This window comes from Amblyomma americanum, chromosome 1, assembly GCF_052857255.1.
Source record: "Amblyomma americanum isolate KBUSLIRL-KWMA chromosome 1, ASM5285725v1, whole genome shotgun sequence".
Taxonomy (NCBI): domain Eukaryota; kingdom Metazoa; phylum Arthropoda; class Arachnida; order Ixodida; family Ixodidae; genus Amblyomma; species Amblyomma americanum.
The window spans coordinates 295,560,154-295,581,509 of NC_135497.1; the positions used below are offsets into that span (position 1 = coordinate 295,560,154).

At 44.2% G+C, this 21,356-nt stretch overlaps 1 protein-coding gene across 2 annotated transcripts in view; it reads left to right on the forward strand.

Moving 5' to 3' along the window:
• TM9SF3 (transmembrane 9 superfamily protein member 3) overlaps nucleotides 1-21,356 on the forward strand; it is a 62,359-nt gene that overhangs the window by 11,589 nt on the left and 29,414 nt on the right. For both annotated transcript variants that reach the window (XM_077649561.1, XM_077649562.1), the window contains exons 7-9: nucleotides 4,055-4,221; nucleotides 12,899-12,993; nucleotides 14,168-14,298. In XM_077649561.1, coding sequence (XP_077505687.1) covers nucleotides 4,055-4,221; nucleotides 12,899-12,993; nucleotides 14,168-14,298 — 393 coding nt within the window. The remainder of the gene's footprint in view (nucleotides 1-4,054; nucleotides 4,222-12,898; nucleotides 12,994-14,167; nucleotides 14,299-21,356) is intronic.

Here is a 21,356-nt window from a genome sequence, read left to right on the forward strand (position 1 = left end):
AACGTCCCAGACGTTGCGTTTGACCATGTCCAATTTGTTCAAAAAAATTCATGGAAACTTATCCTAATGTGCGTAATCAAAGCTTGGAATATTTTCCCGAAAAAAATTTATTCGTGAGTTGAGTGCAGCTTGAACATTTAGAAAGGGTGAGAAACCAGGCACTACTCAATAATTAATAAAAAATTAAAATTTTTAGAAAACACGTCACCAGTTTTTTCATTGACATTTGCACAGATAATGCCTTTAATATAATTGGGAGCATGCAGATTTATAGGGCATAAATATTTTAAAAAGATCGAAGAAAGGTATGAGAATGTATCATTTTTGCCGTTTTTGTTTTAAATATCAACGTGCTCTTGGAAATTCGAAAATAGCTGTATTGTTTTTCTAGATGTCTAGTACGTATTACAAGTGTTACAGGCGATGAAACTGCGTACATCGAAGTAAAAAAAAATTCTAAAGTTATAAAAAGTTCGTTTTGAGCCATAAGCACTCGTTAATTTCAGCCTGAAGGGGTCCAAGAAAAAATACAAGCAATAGCGGGTTACGTAGACCAATTTGTAACCATTCATTTCCAAAATTTTATCGAGGTAATTTTTGTTTAAAGCAATAAAAGAATTTTCGAAGTTGAGTTCTCGCCGCGCAAGTTGCATCGTCTGTTAACTCCTCTTCACTGCCAATAGCAGGTTACGCAGAACTGTTTATTGCCTTTCATTTCTGAAATTTTTATCGAGGTAATTCTTGTTTTAACGCGAGAAAAATTTTTGAATTTGAGCTCTCTCCCTGCAAGTTGCGTCGTCTTCTAATGCTTCTTCACCGCAGAGCATGACACTGCCTACACTGTGGCCAGACGAAATGAGAATTCTTGTTCTTAAGTAAGGTTTGCGCTGCAGGCAAGCAACAGGTATTCGTGGGAAAAGATTTTCGTAACGTTGCAGAGTCGGCACATGCCCAAGTGAGCTAGTGCGGTGTGGTTCTGTCCCAGTCAGTCATTCTTGTCAGCGCCATGACAGACGTAATCACCAGCATAAGAGCTTTTGAGACGCCTATCTGGAAATGACCAGAACGATCCCGTGTTGAAACAATTTACGACACAGCACCAACACATGGTACCTGACCCTTGTTGCCGATGTGATGTCTTGGTTGTATTTCATTTAATCAGTGCAATTTCTGCATTAATACTCCAGCGACAACTGTAGACGAGCCACTATGCTGGTGAAGAACCTTCATGGGAGCGACGCACCGACGGGCGAGCGGGCCGCGTTCACCGCCAGCGCATCTCGCCTTACTCCCCGCAGCGGTGTGCACTTCGCATATTCACGTGCGCTCCGAGGCGCGCGCTTTCCGCGATATTATTCAGATATAAATAAAACACTTGTGATACGCCTGCCATGATAACTGGTCAGCCCTCCTCGTGGTCCATGCGAGACACCACGCTGTATACCCTTGCTTTTCTTCTCTTGGCTGCCCCGCACCAAAGCGGGTCTGAACGAACTTCGAAGGCGAAAACGATCTTGTTTATTATACCATCCGCCGAAAGTCACGCGATATCTTCTTTAGCTCCAGCCCTAAAAATGAACGCACCGAGCTATGGCAAACTGCAGTCGTTATCTGGCCATAAGTGTTGCGCCATGCCAGGTGCCGTGTTCTGCAGTGAAGAGGCATTAAGAGATGACATAACTTGCGGGATGAGAGCTCAACTTCAAAAATTCTTTTCTCACTTTAAACAAAAATTACCTTGATAAAAATTTCAGGAATGACTGGTTATAAACTGTTCTATGTAACCCGCTATTGGTTGTATTTTTAGTTGGACCACCTCAAGGTGAAATTAACCAGTGTTAATGGCTCAAAATGCACTTTTTGCAACTTTAGAATTTTTTTTACTTCGATGTACGCAGTTTCACCGACAGTAACATTTGTAATAGGTACTAGACATCTAGAAAAACAAAACAGCTATCTCTGAATTTCAAAGAGCAGGTTGATATTTAAAACAAAAAACAGAAAAAATGGTGCATTTTATACTTTTGTTCGATTTTCAAAAAAATATTTATGCCCTATAAATCTGCATGCTCCGAATTATATCGAAAGGCATTATCTGTACAGATGTCAATGAAAAAACTGGTCAAGTGTTTTCTAAAAATTTGAAGTTTTTATTAATTATTGAGCAGTGCCTGGTTTCTCGCCTTTTCTAAACGTTCAAACTGCCCTCACCTCACGAACAAATTTTTTTCTGAAAAAAATATTTCGGGCTTTGATTACACACATCCTAGTTTCCATGAATTTTTTTAACAAATTGGAGATGGTCGAGAGCAGCGTCTGGGATGTTTAATATGGAATGACCCTATTATAAAATTTCTGTCACGTTGGAGAAATCATATTTAATTAGTGAAAGAACAGCAACTGGGACCTTTTTCGCACAGCTTCGAAGCTGCTTGTGGCGATTGAAGATGCCACAAAAGATCAAGCAGCAAACGTCAGCTAAATTGGCTTCCGTGCAAAGCACTGCAGCATGCGGCGGTGGCAGGTCAAACGCCAGTTAGGGTGGCTTCATTGCATTACAGTGCTGTTGCGTAAAAATTGGACTCCAGGATAAAGCGATCGCAGTTGTCACCACCACTACTTCATGACAGTTGATGTAAGCGGAGGATGGCTGTTGGAAAGCTACAACCGATCATGCCACTGGTTTCGAGGCACTGTCTACAGGCGCAAGAGGCAGACACATGTGCTGACCCTCTGGCTATCAGCTGTTCTCGCTGCTGTGTCTTTTGTGGCGCTGTTGGCAGAAGTGAGGTAAAGCGTGAACTGTGGTGCTAACGCTTGCCGCACCACCACTACTCTCCAGTGCAGTCAGGTAAAGCCTGCCATTTGAGCGGTTGCAGCTTGGCACTCGGCATTTTGATATATCCATTTTTTGGCAAACCGTTTTCGATATAGAAAGCAAGAAATGCATGTGTTTGTTGAAAATATTTAGGAACAGTTTGATTCATTAATTCATAATACCTGTGTCTGTTTTAACGAGGTTGGATGGTAAATTGCTTGAGATTGCTCTACAATGCTCTGATTATAAATAAACTACTTCAGAAGACATTTCGGATGATTTAGGACCAGTTGGAAGACATCCTCAGCTTTCGCAAACAGCTTTGGGCTATTACGTAGCATCATTCTAAGGTCATTGTCTCTATTTTTACCGGCCCTGAAGTCAGTTTTCTTTAGGGGCAAATGGAAGTAAATCTTGCCCATAGGATGTCAAAATAGTACAGAAACTAGGCATCACATTTATAACATGGTTGTGATGCTTAAACTGGCTCTGTGAGCGAAAAAACAGACAAGATGCAGAAAACGAAGCCTATGGGCGGAGAGGTGCTCACGTTGCTTGCTGAGTTTGCGCAGCTCCTTTGTCAAAAATACCGACAATGCAATATCATCATCGGAGTCACTGCTGCTTGAAGCACCAAATCGCCTGCAGATGCAGCAGAATCTCGCGAAGTGAGCTTTTTCCGAACGCACAGTTTCTGCGGCTGACGCTGTCCCCCGGGCGCACTACAGTGGAACCGCATTTTCAGGGGCATTTAAAAAATTGCTGCCATGTGGGAAAAAAACACAGACTACGCAAGAAACAAAAGTAGAATGCCTAAACAACAAACTAGGTAGTTCTTCGAATCCGTTGATCCCCGGTGATCGATGCGTGGTGGTGTGGTAACGAAAGAGTTAATATTGATACACGACAAAAACAGCTCCTACTTCACATTGCCTTTTTATGCCTAGCCTGTTTTAATCTACGGCCGTTGGCCGTTTCAGAATATTTGTAGTAATCGTCACAATTGCAGTGCCTTAATAACATGTGCTATGTCGTCCTTTGAGATGTACTACAGCATAATTACTTGAACATTGTGGTTTGCAGTGGTTGCATTGCTACTGTTATTGATGTCACTTTTAAGCACTGCTGGTGGAAAGGAAGTGTTTGTGATGTTCACTATAATTCTGGGGTATTTATGATGTACAGTCATTTTTGTGTGCTGCACACTCTGAGCGTGCCTTTGTTTCATTTTGTCAGGAACGGGATCTTGGTGATGAGTACGGATGGAAACAAGTGCATGGAGATGTGTTCCGGCCACCTACACACACCCTGTTGTTCTCTGCTCTGGTGGGGACGGGCCACCAGATCGCTGTGGTGGTTCTCTGTGTCATACTTTTTGCCATCATGGGCGAGCTTTACACTGAGTGAGTGTCATTTAATTTCATTCACTGAAACCTAAGGAAAGCAGCAGCTGTTATGCTTGCAGTGTGTATGTAAACTCGCCAGTCAGCTGTTTAGTCTGAATTTATGAGAGAAACAGTTCATATTAGGGTCTACAACAAATAGAAGCAAAGTTTGCTTCTAGCTCATTATTACGTCTGTGATATTTTTGTCTTTTAGACTGTCACAAATCAGAAGCTGTTTACAACTAGCCCAGGGTTTTACTTTAGTGCTTCAGTTTGTGTAGAAAACAGCGCGAACGGACGAAGGACTGAGAACAAGATCCCCGGAGAGGGGCGTCTGCAGCTTGCAGGCGTTGGTGAGTGGCGACACCATGGTTTCTCGAGCATCCGCAGGGGAATGATGGTGAACAGTGCATCACCACGGACCCGAGCACCCGCGCCTACCCTTGTGGGGCATTGCAGTGTCCGGAGAAAAGGGAATCCTGGTGGTTGAGCCAATGCCGAGCATTTGGAACTTTAGGCCCCTCGGCGGAGGCAACACACCACTTTGGCCCCAGCTTCCTGTAGACGGCACCTCTGGACTGACCTGACTGGGGAAATCGGCAGTCACCTTTTCCAATCCTCCCCTCCATCTTTTACTTTCCTATCTTCTTTCTCATAACTCTCCTGTCTCCTCCTCTCTTTTTTTTTTCTTACATATTTCATAGGCAGCTAGGGTTAACCTTGTGTGGCGAACTACCCTGGGTTTTGTGAGATCTGGTTATAGTTGAGGTGTATAGCTGGTGTGGGCAGGACTTGCTTGCAAGTTCCTGTCCTGCCCCCTAGTTGGGCTCCATGGTGGGTGGATAGCACTGCGACCGAACTACAAAGATATTTGATTTCTTACTTTCCGCTGATCGTCCTCTAAAAAGAGGGCGCACAGAAGTGACTGCTCAATTTTTTGGCAGCAAGACAAATTTCCAGCACTACCATGTAGTACATAGCGAAGACCCTGAAAAAACCGCTCGACTTGTGTCACCTTTCCTTGTTTCAAGAACCCTATCTGACGCTATAGGGCAAGGCTACAAAATCAAAGTTAGTGGAGAACTGCTTCTGGAAATTATGTACAAGCATCAATACGAGAAACTCAGATGTTACATCATTCGGAGAACTTCCTCTAACAATCAGCCCACACAGATCACTCAACACTTCGTGGAGTAATTTTCGATGATGACCTGAAGTACCTAACCGAGACTGAACTCCTGGAAGGATTGAAAGAGCAGAACGTTACCAATGTCTATAGGATCAAAATAAGACGCGACAACACGGAAACACCAACGAAACACATTGTCCTCACTTTTGCATCTAGTATATTTCCCGATTCAGTGGAAGTAGGCTATACAAAGCTAAAGCTCAGACCATACATACCCAATCCGCACCGATGCTACAAATGCCAGAGGTACGGCCACGGTTTGCAGAGCTGCCGGGGCAAACAGACCTGCGCCAAATGTGCTTCCCACGACCATACTGATGAAAACTGTAATGTAACCTTTGCGCAAACTGTGAGGGCAGTCATCCGGCTTACTCACGGTCATGTCCAGCCTGGAAAAAAGAAAAGGAAATAGTAACACTAACAGTCAAAGAAAAGATATCATTCAGAGAAGTGCGGACACTACTCTCGTTGGGACAAAACCCAACCTACTCTGCTGTGGTGCAACAGGGCACGGCATCATAGCTGCCTTCGGCACCTGCACAGCTCACGCACACTGAGCCTGTAGCAGGGCCATCCGTGCCCCTGGTGGCCGCAGCTACCGTAAAAACTGGAATATAGGTCGAACTTTTTTTAAAAAAACCATGGTGAAAAGTCGACCCCCGTCTTATATACCGGTCATTGGCGGAAAAAATACGGAAGTCTTGCAACAATGGGTGGCTGAAGTCAGCAGCCTCCATCACCATCGCCATCAGCAGCAGTGCCGCCATTTTGCGTTTCAGTAGATGGAAAGCGGAAGCTAACGGCAATTTACCGTCGCCTTCAAGAAAAACACAATTGAGTACGAGGAAGCTCACGGGAACCTGGCGGCACAGCGCGAATTTGGAGTATCCGAAAAGAGCATTCAGTATTGGCGGAGGCAGAAGCTGCGTATTACAACTTAAAGCAACCAGAAGAAAACATCATTTCGTGGGCAGACCGTAGTGTATCGAGAATAGGAAGGAAACGTTGCGCTGCGAGCAAGATCGCTGCCGGTGACTGCCGAATGCATCCGCGTGAAAGCGGCAGAGATCGCGCGTGCCTCTAGACTCACGAGGGCGCAATTCAAAGGCTCGCCATCCTGGTTGCGGCGATTCATGAAGAGGAGGGCTTTGCTCTACAGCGCCGTACTTGCCTGTGCCAGAAACAAACACGCGGGCCGATTGGTGCGCCATATTGTTAAAAAATTTGCCGGGTGTACATACAGGCAGCATTTAAATGAAATTAAATACTGTCACTATTGTGCAACCTCTCGAGTCGCATTTGTTTCAAAGTAAGGATGTCTTTCGGTACTTTTCCCATTGAAAAAGATTTTTCATTTTTAGAATTGGTTAGTTAGGGGGTCGACCTATATTCCGGTCCGACCTATAGTCCGGTTTTTACGGTAATTCTGCACCACCATCCACAAAACAGGCCGCCGCGCGGACCTCCAGGTCAGCCGGCCCCAAGGCCCCTCTCGGTACGGAGAGGTCCAAAAGGAAGACAACCGTGCGTTCAGCACGTTCATCCAGCTATTGGAAGATACGAAGGACACAACTCCTCCCTCGCCTCCGCTGCAGCGGCGGCAAACCTCTATCGAGCAAAAAAAAAGGGATAAAAGCCCAATAACTGGTCCAAAAGACCCACCAACCTAGGTTATAAGCCTTATCCCTATCTAGTCTATAATCATGGCAATTCTAGTTCACTGGAACTGTCGTGGACTTTTACACAACTACAAAGACGTGACAGATATTTTACATTCATTCTCCCCAGTAGCAATGTGTCTCCAGGAGACTAACCTAGGACCACAGAAAAAAAAAAATTCTTAAAAAGTATCAAGTCTTTCGCTGTGACCGACATAACTCAAGCAGGCTTTCTGGAGGCGCTGCTGTTGTGGTCCAGGGTGGTGTTGCTACTCGGAAAATTGACCTAAAAACCACATATGAGGCAGTTGCTGCGACCGTCCTCGATTTCAAAACCATAACAATATGCTCCACATACATTGACCCTCACCTAACCGTCACACTTATTGCTCCTCTTGTGTTTTTAGCGATTTTAAATGGGATGTCATCGACAACACATATGGCAGTGATCATATCCCTGTTTCAATCAGTTTAATATCCCCACCGGAAAACATCCCAACAACGCCGTGTCGTTGGAAACTTCATTTGGCAGACTGGGAGCTTTTTAGGGAAGAAGCCACATTGGAAAAAAATTATTTTAGAAAATCTGAGCATTGATCAAATAAATGAAAAGTTCATGAATTGCATATCAACTGCCGCACATTTAGCTATTCCTCAGTCTTCAGGAGTGGTGCGACAAAACCAGAAAGTGTGGTGGACAAAAGACTGCACGGAAGCCAAAAAACTACAAAACAGAGCCTGGGGTAAATTTCTTAGGTACCCAACACAAGAGAACCTCGTACATTTTAGAAAAGCAAGAGCCAAAGCTAGTTACGTCCGTCGCAGTGCAGAGAAAACCTCATGGCAAAGTTATGTTACTTCGATAAACAGTCAAGTGACATAAAAAAAAATGTAGGAACAGGTTCGAAAAATTAAACGGCACCTTTTCACCTTTCACAATTCCTTTCTTGACAACACCTGGCACACAAACAGGCATAAAAGAACAGGCAGATATTTTGGGGGAAGACTTTGCGGCAGTTTCCAGTTTGTCTCACTATACGCAGTCGTTCCTGAAATACAGAAATATAGCTAAAAAACAGACTTCCAACAAGTGGAGGTGCAAACCAAGAATACAATTTAATTACTCTCCAAGAAATCAATAGAGTACTGTCTGCTGGCAAAAAAACTGCTCCAGGACCTGATCAGATACACTGTCAAATGCTTGCCCATCTTTCCGACCCTTCCGTAGAGCCATTTCTGACTTCCTTTAACAAAATATTCATAGAAGGAAAAATACCTCAGGAGTGGAAAAGAGCCATCATAGTGCCATTCCTGAAACCTGGCAAACGAACAACTTCCCCTGATAGCTATAGACCAATAGCACTTACAAGCTGTCTTGCAAAATCTTTTGAAAGTGTCCTAGATATAAGACGAATACCCCTGTCGCACGGCCAGTTTCAATGGCCATCGAGTCGAAGACCTTCGAAATTCTCAATCGCCATCGAACTCAAAGGAGTTGTGTCGCTGCTACCCGGCAAATCTCAATGGCCATTGAAATGGTTCTCGTGTCTTACGCCAAACTTGTGTGGCGCCACAATCGCTACTTTGGATTTTGCAAAAATAACGAAAATATTTGATAATTGTATACTAAATGCTGAAATACACACACAAGCGCATGTCGTTTAAAACCCTTTTCATTGCATGATGCGACTGACAGATGTAGACAGATGTAGACACTGCTGTAGCCACTCTAATACAAGACGAGCCAAAACCAAGCCAGTCCAACTGATTCGGAGCGCTGCTTCATCAGGCTTAACACCTGGGAAATCTCCATGATATCTGAAAAACAAAAGCTATTTGTCTCTCGAAACTTTGTGCGAGGGTAAGAATGGGCAAATCGAAGGCGAATACAACAGCTTAGAACACGATATTGCTTTGAGGGATTAGCGACGAAGCTGTTATCGCTGTGAAGCGGGCGGGCAGGGCGCTGCCATGTTTTCAACGCAAGGACCACAAGGCAAAATTAATGCGCTCAAGGCACTTAAAACTAGTCTGATACAATTTTTAAATTATTTTACAGACTGCTTGTATGAATGTTTAGGCGAGTAATGTTAGTTCATGCTTTTGTACCGTGAATTTATCGTGTACGAAAGTGTGCTTGGCACCGCTCGAAGCAGCGCTCAAAGGCCCTCGAAATCTCGATGGAGTTCCGCGCTGCTCCGTTGACTCGATAGACTATTGACTCGATGGCCATTGAAACTGCCCGTGTAGCAGCGCTCGATCGCCTTTGAGTCGATAGAGTATCGGTTCGAGGGCCCTCAAAATGCCTGTATGACAGGGGTATAACATTTGTCCTTGAATCCCGAAACTTCTCAACGTCCATCAATGCGGTTTTAGAAAGGCATGCTCAACAACAGACCATCTTGTTCATCTCGAAAACACACTTAGAGAAGCATTTATACACAAACAAGACTGTATACACAAACAGGACTGTCTCGCCGTCGTCTTTGACATGGAGAAAGTATATGACACAACATGGAGGTTTGGGATCCTTCGCGACCTAGGTATCCGCGGTAGGATGTTAAACTGCCTCAATGAATTCCTTTCAAACCGTTCTTTCCACGTATGCCTAGGCTCAACGCTCTCAAGAACATTCAGGAAAATGGAGTATCTCAGGGATGTATATTAAGCACGACCCTCTTTATTATAAAAATGAATTCCATAGCTAAAATAATCCCAGAGTCCATCATAAATTCACTCTACGTCGACGATCTCCAAATAGCCTGCACATCCTCAAACATAGCGACATGTGAGAGACAAATGCAACTGGCAGTGAACAAACTGACGACATGGGCAGATAAAAATGGTTTCAAGTTTTCCACGCAAAAGAAAGTAGCTGTTCTGTTCTCGCTGAAAAGAGGACTGCACACTGATATCAACCTTTATCTAAATGAAGTCACGATACCAGTAAAAGTCGAGCACAAATTTTCGGGAATAGCTTTTGATAAAAAAACTCGCATTCCTGCCACACATTAACACCCTCAAAAGGAAAGCTTCTAAATCCTTGAATATACGAAAAATACTCTCACGGAAACACTGGGGCTCCGATAGGACATGTCTGTTGCAAATTTATTGCTCTGTAGTACGCTTTACCTTAGATTATGGTTGCATAGCTTATGGATCAGCGAGATCATCGTACCTTCAGCGACTGGATCCAGTACATAATATTGGCTTGCGTCTTTCCACTGGTGCATGCAGAACGTCACCCATAAATAGTCTGTATGTAGAAACTAATGAACCATCTCTTAAAGACAGAAGAGCCATGCTCACATGCTCGTACATTTTAAAAATCCGTTCACTATACAAACATATTTGTTATCCCATCGCTGCAAAGTGCCCATCTTGAATACTTTTTAAGAATAAACCGCAAGCTACCAGGCCGCTGCTCTTGCGATTCGAAGCGATGTACCAGAACCTCGGCGTATTAGACGTGTTGCCAAGCAATGCTCGAAGGCGAGGTCCACTTCCGCCATGGTACAACTTTCCGGAAATCCGGGAACACATTTGCACTTTTTGCACTGGAAAGACGCCTGGGCAAGGGCAAAAAGTGCAAAAAGTGCCAATGTGTTCTTGATTACAAGAACACGTGCATCATGTTCCGACATAACAATAAATTAACACGCGAGGTAATGGAAGCTTTTTATATTCACCACAACAGCACAAAATGTATCAGCAGCCCTTCCATAACGTTATTTAAGAGGGAATTGAGCTATCTGACCTCCCAAGTGCCTTACAGATAACTTTTGTTGATAGACAGTAGTTCACTGTTTGTATTTATACGCTTTTCGTTCTTCAATAAAAAACCAGTTGATAGTCAGCGCCTGTTTGGGCTAGTCCTTCGTCTTGTGTCCCGTTCGTGTTGCGCTGAGAGCGAAAATGAACACTTACCAACTCGCCAAAATTTCCGCCTTGCTGATCCTTATGTGCCGTCTCTGTATAGGCCACACACATTACGCACAACTTTCTGCTTACAAAAAAAGACAAACCAGTTTGTACATGTGGAAATGAACTTACAGTTACATTTCATTTTCATGCTCTCAAATGGGAAAGCCAAGAAAAGAGTGCTTCTCTTCGTTTTATAACCAATGCATCCCTTTTCACCCAGCACTGCTCTTAGTTGAAAATGCAATTGTCGACATGTCTTGCATTTTTAGATTTTTAACAGAAATTGATGTTCTTAAAAAGATGTAAAATATGACCCAGTGTTCCGCCTGATGCACCTCAGCCACTTTCTCATTCCCGAGAAAAGGGCTGAGGTTTTCTATTTGATTGGTGGGGGGCCTCCAATCCTTGCACAGCCAAGGACAGCGGATGAGGGTACCCGACCTCCTTTGAAACATTTAATATTAGCCATTTATCAATAATGTTTTTCTCCCAATACTAGGTAAAAGGAAATAACTTTTTAAGCTTTCTACACCGATATTTTTTTTATCTTTGTAAAAATCTTCAGAAAAGAATTTTATATAACCTGAGCTTGGCGCATGATAGCCTTAGTTGCTTATGCGCCATTACCCCCAACAAAACACAAAACACATGAGAACAAGGAAACACACAGACGAGTGCTGGCTCTCAACTACATTTTTTAATCAGGAAAAAAAATATAACTAACAATCACTGGACTTAACAGCTCCAGCGCACATGCCCAGAGTACAATCTTAGGACCACATCATAGCTCAGTGGCTTAACACCCCCTACACCCCGATAGCAGGACAGCTGCGACAACCAAAAACCCGAAAAAACCAATAGCACTCAAAACAAATCACGTATTGTCCAGGAATGAGATCTCTTTACTGACTAGCAATAACAAAGCTGACTAACGCGTTCATCCTGTCTTTTTCGAATATGATATGCTTCCATGAACTCCATTGTTGTCTTATCTCTGTGATGAAATAAAGTGTGCATGCGCTGTTATTATGCTTGTACAAATGAAGGAGGTGCTAGTTTTGTTGTCTGGTGTAGTGATTTTTTGAATCTGTTTGTGAAGTGCTCATGTGGTGGTAATTGCTCTTGTCTTAACTGTTTCCGTCCTTTTTTGAAAAATGTTCACAATAGCGTTAATGCACATGCTTAACAGAATTTGGAAGTGCCATATAAAGCACCGCTCATTCATCAAATAATGAACTTAAGGTTATTAATTATTTATTCATATTGCGTCATGATACCTTTCATATTGAAAGCAGGGCAATGTGAGGCACTAGACAGGTGTGCTTTCGAGCTATGTGCTTAAACAGGTTGGCACATTTAATATATCAGTGAACAAGATATTTGCATTTGTGTGCAAGGATTGGTTGTCTGAGGCCGAGGTCCTCATCCATTCACAATGTGGGGGCACTAGCGCACACATTTTCTATACACCCTTTGCATGAAAAGTGTGCAGACCGGGCATGCCTTGAAAACTTTTAAATTTTCTTGTGGCCGGGGCATGCATGTCGTGCTGTCTGCATTTCAGAATTGAAACAGTGTGGTGCTCAGGTGTAGAGAAAATCTGCATTGTTCATCATGCTCAGTCAACTTTTAACATTGTGTATGCTCATTGTCTGCTTGCATTATTGGGAAAAGCAAGCATGGGATCGAAGCAGTAAGGGAGTACAATGTAACGAAAAAACTGTAAGCAGATTGACACAGCTTAGCTAGCAAACGCTGGGTGGAGAGCTGAAGTTGGTACCAAGAAATTATTTCTGGCATAATTTTTGTATTGCTTATCAAAAGAAGTTTTCTTTTTTTTCGTAAACCAAGTAGCTCAATCGTCATTTTCAGTGTTTTTGTTTTATTTTTTTACTTAAACCAATTTCTTGGTTGATTTTTACAGGAGAGGGTCCCTTTTAAGCACAGCTATCTTTGTTTATGCTGCTACATCTCCTATCAATGGCTACTTTGGGGGCAGCTTGTATGGTCGTATGGGAGGTAAGTGCCTTCATGTTTTCCTTATGTGCTTATATAAAATTACCGGCTCTAAAGTACATTTAGGAATTCTGCTTCACAGCAAAATTCTGAACGGCAGAAGAACTGCATAGCAGTATCTACTACAGTGTTTACTTGCATAATGAGCCCACCCATATAATGAAACCCTCTGCCCACTTTTGTCTGAGAATTTGCTTTTTTTTTGAGCGCGTTCTTCGGTTTTGTGCTGTCCATAGCACAGACCTGGGCAGCGTGCCAAGATGACTCATACAAATGACATCACTACATGTTTATCTTATGTGAAGAGCTCCGGCAGGTGTGGCTTTGAGCGAACTTGGCAGAGCGCCAAGATGGCTGGCTCAGGGCTGCTATGTAAATGTATGCTTAGGAAGCCGATGAGAGCATTGGAGAGGAGCATAGTAGTTTAAACCAGAACGTTGTAAAACATCAAGGTGAAATGCAACTCGGAAAGTAGGACCTTCAGACCCCCAAGCTATTTGGCGAGTTCTAGATCGGGAGCTAAAATGCTTAGCTCCTCTCAAACCACAGCTAATGCTTAAAAATTCGCATTACACACCCGTGACCGTCGTGCAAGTTTTTTAACCTTGCATAAACTTGCGCCTGACCCTCAGGGCAGCTGTGTTTAGCATGTTAGATTTATCTCGCCACGATTGGGCGGCGCCATCGACTATCACAGAATCGTCGGATTGCACCGTGACACAGCAAACACTTTCGAAGTGAACGATTCTAAGCACTGGTGATACGAACATGGCTGACTGCGTGCTTTTATTGACAACGGACGGATGGATGGTATGTAATTGCGACTCGCAAACTTTTTTTCCCCCACATACTGAACCCTCTTTCCACATCCGCCAAATTGATGCCAGCTTTTTTGGAAAAAAAAAAGTGAGTTCATTACGCGATTAAATACGGTATTTGACATCTGAACAACCTTCACAGGGTTTTTTAGAAGTGCTGCACATCTTTGTTTTTGCAAGGTATATTATGTAAGTACAGCCTTAATTTTTATGAGTGGATTGTTCCACTGAGGTTAGTTTAGAAACTGAAAGTTCTTGCAGTGCTTAGTCTTTTATGGGGTCCTAGTGGGAATAGCTGTCATGGGAGCATAATTACAAGTCGAATTTGTGTCATTTTAGTTTTGTCGTCTGGCTTTTAGGGAAACAGTGGATCAAGCAGATGCTTATGAGCGCCTTTCTTCTGCCGGCTCTGGTGTGTGGGACCGCATTTGTGATCAACTTCATTGCTATCTACTATCACGCTTCCAGAGCCATCCCATTTGGAACTATGGTGGGTATGTCTTTGGTACTTAGGTGCATAAACAGATTGCATCACGAAATGGACTGTGGTCAGTCTAAAACTTGAGTGCAATTGAGTTGTTTGCTCTGCCGAGTATAAGTTGTTGTCGGGTTGGTACCGTATTTACACGATTGTAAGTTGACCCCTCCCCACATCACATGTCTGAAAAAAAAACAAACTTGAAGCTTGTTTACGCTTGGCCATTGATAACAGAACGCGATAGCACTATGCTGCGGCCTCTGCTTATCGCCAGCCACTATTGGCTGCTGCGTGCGGGACTGCCGTGGGCACATTCAAAAATGAAAATGTATTAGTCACTGGACTACTCGTTCACACTTGCGCCATAGTCCTCAGTAACGCTGCCGTCATGATCGCTGCTGTGGTTCCACAGCTCGTCGTTCTAACATTGTCGTGCAGTGATATCCTGCACTTCGCAAACAGCCACATCACGACACCGCGTGGAACAGCTGAAAATTTTGCCTCGCTGCAGCTGCCACACCTGTATCACCCGTTGCGAACGTCGAACTTGCGGCCCACGCGCAGTTCGTTTCTTCGGCGTAAAGAATGACAGCCATCTTGAATGTAGCCGTGAACGAGCGCCGGTCGCTTACCGGACCCAAAGCACAAATGACGAAACATTACATTAAAAACTTGTGAAATGCGGCCGGCAGTAGTCAAATGCGTCAGAGGCAAAGAGAAACAAACTACGCGTGAGCGGCGTCGGCTCTTCCGTTGGCTACCGACACTCCCCGGCGCCGCTGCTGTTCCGAGCGGCGGTGCCGCTGCGATTGGAACAGCAGCCCTTCCATCAACTATCCACGCTCTCTTGAGCGCCGAGTGCACAGTTGAGTTAACAAAAAAAAAAAAAAACGTGGACGCCGCCTGTTAAGAGTAGAACGCGAAGGCGTTAGCAGCCCGCCGCCACTTATCAGCAGACGCTATCTGCAGCCACGTGTGGGGAGTGCCATCGGCCACCTCACGCGGGGTGGGAATGCCGGTTCTGCCTGTTGACATAGCAGCTGCTCAAGGCCAGCACCAAGAGCGATGCGGCGGAACCACGCAGCAAAAATGCAAGCACGCTGTAGCATGCCTAATATTTCGTTTGTCTCACCTTTATTTATGGTGCGATGCTTTGGTTACGTTTTTAAGTCGACCCCCTACTTCAGATTTTCAAATTTTGAAAAATAGGTCAACTTACAATCTTGTAAATGTGGTAAGTGAATGTTATGCCATTTTGTGACCAATAGCTTGCCCTTAATGGGGGAAGAAGGTCTTAAAAATAAATTTTTATTAATGCAGTCACAATTATGAAATCTTCAGGGAACATGTATTTTTGCATGCCGATTCCAAATATGTAATTTAATTTTATGTACAAGAAGTCTTTGTGCACTTATGCAGTATGCTATGTAACATTTTGCCGAGAGTTTGAAAGAAAGTCTGCGGCTGGGAACTTGTTAGATTGCGTGGCATTTGTTTCTCTTGGCATCAAGCTATGAAATAAGGGTAAAATTATCACCAAGCCTGTTATAGAAGGTGAGTTGTAGGATTTTGTAATCATCACGATTACAAGTTTTTCTTCCTGTTTGTGAAGTGGCAAATTTAAAACCCCGTAACTCAACTTCTATGATAGGCAGGATAATTTTGCCCTTATTGCATAGCTTGGTACCAAGACAAGCCAATGGCATGTGTTCTAGCAAGTTTCCTGCATCAAAATTAATTGAAAGCTCTCTGCAAAAAGTTATATAACATATCATACAAGTATGCAAGGATTTGTTTTGCATAAAATGGAATTAAATATTTGGATTCAGCACCCAGAAATATGTTTCTTGAAGATTTCGTTATTTTGACTTCATTAGCAAAAATTTTTCTTCTAAGAACAGTTTCCCCCCTTAAGCCTGATATTCCTATTGGTACATATTTTGAAATGACAGTCGGGATAGCTGATTAATTGACTAGACCTCAGTCAAGTAATCAGCCTCTTTAATACGGCTCATGGTTAAACAGTCAACAAAAGCTGCTTGTCTGCTGTTTGCTCTTTACAGGTGAATGTGTTAGCTTTTATCTTACTTTTTTTAGGTGTCATGCATGCAGTGGGCATTTGAGGCAGATCTTTCTGAGTGGTTACTGTGGCCTTGTTTGAAAGAAGCCCAAAAATAATGCTGAAATGAAGCTATTACACTAGCTGTGTCACATTACCAAAGGATTTGTTTCACTGTCCTGCTCAAAAAAACGAATGGTAACCAAACTTGTTTGGAAGCTAGTATTCTATATAAAAATTAAATCGTTCAACTTGACAAGATGCGTGCATTTAGTGGCTGCCACAGGCAGCTGTGCTTTACTTTTGCAGTTAAGGTACCACCATGTTTGTAAAACACTGCGCTACATTTGGGTGTTTTCTTAAATCTAATGAGATTATGATTGTAACATGGTCACTTTTGCTGGTGTGGAAAAGGGAGTTCGTTTCAAATATTCAGTTAGTGATTCAGTTATAATGTGGTTGTAACTGTTATAATGCGGTGATTAAATTATAATGGTGTTTGTTCACTTAAGTTGTCAGTAAAAACTCATTCATTCCAGTGAATACAGTGATTAGTGTGTGATTGCTGACTTAATGTAGAATTAGCATACTGATTTGACTGGCAGAATTGAACTTTTTTTTACTTGCACCCTGGAAGTCAAATAAACTGGTGATTGCAGTAATACGCTTCTCAGAATGTAAGCTGGAATAGGCGTAATAATTGTCTAGCGAGGGATAGAAAGTTGGCCTTGATCTTGCATTTTGAAACTGCTGATTTGTAATTACTAGCACATGTTGTTAAGCATACAAATATTTTGAAATTGATGCTTTTGTCATTGCAGAAGTTTAACAGACTTACTGTATATGGCCGTGTTTAAGTTGGCCGGCCGTTTTTGGAAAAAACACCACCTGAGTTTTGGGGTGGTCAATTTACACATGTAGTCAACCTATATGCGAGGTCTAAGGTAGTTTCGGCTGAGCCAAAGTAATGCACTCCTCATGCCGGTGCCCGTTTCTAGTAGAATGTATGAAGCTCCATGTGGCAAAAAAGAAAAAAAATCTTGTAATTTGTGTGCAGATCAGTTCTGCTACAAAAATTCAAATTGCTTGCAGTTTACCTGGCTAGCTTGCACTAATGGTCACTTTCCCTGACGAGCAGTAAACAGCGCGAGAAAAAACTTGGGTAACCGCCAAAGTGTGCTTCACGGTGGTATCCGAAGCTACAAAACCCTTGGCAGTTCGGTGGTTGTTTGCGGCTACACTCCATTTCATGCATCAGGTGCAATGCTGTGAAAGGTATGGAAGTAGTCTGCATGAAAAAACAAAGGGAGCCGTGTTACTCCGTGCTTGTATTTTGGCCAAGTTGTCTATGGCATGAAAGAGCGACAGCATGTAGTTAGCAATAAGTGCGCATTTAATCAAGCTCATGACCAACATATCACGGAATAAGCCTGCAGGCATAGCATTTATTATTTTAACGTGATAGTGTTAAAGGCCCGTTTACCAGAAAATCTAGTGCTGGCATCACCGGTGTGAGTGAAAAATCATGGTCATGGCTATGGCAGTTGGTCCCCAGAGAAGCAACCTAGGAGGCAGGTGGGCCACCTAGGTTATGTGACCTTGCAGCGTCATCACAACCTGCCCACCGTGGCAGGTGGCAGTTAATGATTCGTCACTCAGGAAGAGCAACTTGGGCCACACAAGGCCCTCTGCTGGGAGCACCTGCCATTGCAGGGTAGTGGTGCATCGTTTAACCGCCGCACCACTGTGCCAGGGGGGGTATGGGGACTCCCGGGGATCTATGAATGTAAAGTAGAAATGACCTGCATATGTGGGTCAATTCCCATATATGTATCACCTACCGCGCCTATCGCGTCATACCCTTAAAGGGGCCAAGACATGGTCGTTCTTCATACTGCAGTTTTGTGCTTCAGTAACTAATACAATAGCTTATGATTTAGTTTCTGAAATTTGGCTGCCCTGGATGCGCTGTATATTCCAAAAAATGCGATCGAAATTGAAAACTGTAACTCCTCCCGCCATATTGAATGCTATCGTGACGTCACCAGGGCATACGCGTAGCAACGTCGTCTGCTCTCGTTGCTGCAATGTGCGCAGCGAGGTCCCATTCACCCCTGTACTTCCGCGGGCGATCGACGTAGCAGTCGTTTTCCATATATGAGTGACTGCATGGTGCCGCAAAAGCGTAAATAATAGTAACGCAGTTATTCTTCGGTATAGGTATAGGGTCCGGTTACACTAGCCTGATGGGACGGCGATCGGTGGCCTGTCGGCTGGTTGGCATGCAAATGCCATCGCTGACGCACTGGTCAGTCAAGCTAGACCGACGACGACGCCAGCGCGACCAACGACCCCGTATCGCAGTAGCGTAAAGAGGGAACTTAGTGGGAACTGGCAGAGTGTGGTAGGGGACTAGTTGGTATGACATTCTATAAACTTTAGAATTTTAAAACTTATTGCACCACGGAGACATACGCGATGTGCATGCACCAGCGAAGATTCGCTTTCATTCGGTGCCTGCGCATATAGAACCTATTGGTGAAGCAATTGAGCGACATGAGCAGAAAACGCCGCACGGCGATGCCACTCGTTGCCGTCGCCTGGGCTTGTGTGGCCGAGCGAAAGCTTCACGCCCGGTGAATAGACGGAGAGAATGAGTACAAACTGCGCGAACAAGACTGGGCGCAAGGCACACAAAAGGACAGACGTCATTTTGTGTGCCTTACGTCCCGTCTTGTTCGTGCAGTTTGTACTCATTCTCTTCATTATGAACCAACTAGCCTGCCAGAACGTCCTTCTGAATAGACGGCCCGAAAAACTGCGCTTGTGTACCTTATCGAAAAAAGTGAAACAAGCGGCTGCATTTATTGTCTTCACACTTTCTTACTAATCAGTGGGGAACTCTTGCCAGATGCTTGAATTTCGGCCGACGGTGGACCACCGGCCCTTTTCGTGACGAGGCCTAGCGAGTACGCAGGATTCGTGTATGCGATTTCGGCGATTACGGAGAGCGAATTCGCAAGTTTTAGCGCCTGAAAATAGCTGTCGAGCGTAGTTTTGGCTACAGTGCCCTCAAAGCGATGACTGTCTACATCGCAGGGCGCGAGTCTGCACAGCATGTGCTCAAACCAGCCTGCAGCAGCCATCGGCGTCGACTGGGCAACAAATCTGGTTGTTTTCATTAATTCAAGTAATGTCCAAACGTATTTTTAGCTAAAGTGCTTTAAAATCAAATACTGATGGCATAAGAGGAAGTCCCCGCAGTGGGGCGTCTGCAGCTTGTAGGCGTTGGTGAGTGGCGACACCACGAGTTCCCGAGTATCCGCAGGGACATCCCCCTAGGGGGATTGTGGTGAACAGTGCATCACCACGGACCCGAGCACCCGTGCTTCGCTGTGCATGGTATCACCGTGTCTGGGGAAAGGGGGATCCTGGTGGTTGAGCCGATGCCGAGCGTTTGGACCTTTAAGGCCCCTCGGCGGAGGCAACACACCACTTTGGCCCCAGCTTCCTGTAGATGGCACCCCCGGCCTGACCCGACTGGGGGAAATCGGCAGTCGCCTTTTCCTGTCCACCCCTCCGTCTTTCACTTTGCTGTCATCTATCTTACAACTTTCCTGTCTCCTCTCTTCTCGGTTTTTTCACTTTTCATAGGCGGCGAGGGTTAATCTTGTGTGGCCAACTGCCCTGTTTTGTGTCATATTTGGTTATAGTTAAGGTGTACAGCTGGCGTGGGCAGGGCTTGCTAGCAAGCTCCTGTCCCGTCCTCTAGTTGGGCTCCATGGTGGGTGGCTGACACCATGACTGAAAAACTAAATTTTTTATGGCTCCCCCCTTTTCCAAACCTGATTGCTCTCCTAAAAAGAGGGTGGAACGAAGCAGATTTTTTCCCTCAAAAGAAACAAACATTTTCAAAGTTTCATGTTGTCCATAGTGAATGTGAACAAACGCAAGCCCATATAATATCACCATTTCCTGTGTCCAAATGCTTAACAGATGCCTTGGGCCCTGGCTACAAGGTATCAAAAATGGCCAGCGGCGACCTATTCCTTGAATTGCGCGAGAGCAATCAGTGCTCGAAACTCTCAAGCATTGCTTCCATAGGGGACATCACTGTCTCCGTGACTCCCCACCGATCCCTTAACACAGTCTGAGGCGTTATCTCAGAAAGTGACTTCATCCATTTAACAGAAGCCGAAATGCTTCAAGGGCTCACCGACCAGAGTGTAATTGACGGTCACCAAATCAAAATCTGCAAGGATAACAAAGTAGTAGATACCAAACACATGGTCTTTACATTTAACACCAGCACTTTGCCCGAAACGATCGAAGTTGAATACTTGAAAGTCAACTTCAGACATTATATACCGAATCCCCGCTGATGTTTCCATTGTCAAAAGTTTGGCCACAGTTTTGCATTTGATGTATGAAACGAAGTGTAGTCAGCCGGCTGTACACAAGAATGAAAGGCAGGATGGAGTACGCTCGTCACCTTTGACCTCCATTTGCTTCCTGCTGCTGGCCTTGTAATTGCATCGTTGCATGTTTTTTGCTTTGAGCTGCACGTGCCGAGATGCCATCCCACGAGGGTCGGAACGGGGTTGGTTTGGGTTGACCTGTATTTGGAGTGAACTCCGATGGGGGGAACTCCTATAGCGAACTGGGGGAACTGCTATAGTGAACTCCTATATGCACCAGTATACAGTAATGTGACTGTCAATCCAGAACCACAGCTGCAAAAATTTGTGATATCATGCATCTTGAAATGGCCAATACTACCTATAGGTTTGATGTTGGCAACCCCCTTCAATAATTAATAGTTTTGCTCTGAAACATAGCTTTCTCCTAACCACCACTGTGTTTCAGTGGTAATGGTGCTCAGGTGCTGACCTGAAAGATACAGGTTCGATCCTGGCCGCAACAATCGCATTTTGATGAGGATGAAATTCTAGAGGCCTGTTTACTGTGCAATGGCAATGCACGTTAAAGAACCCCAGATGGTCGAAATTAT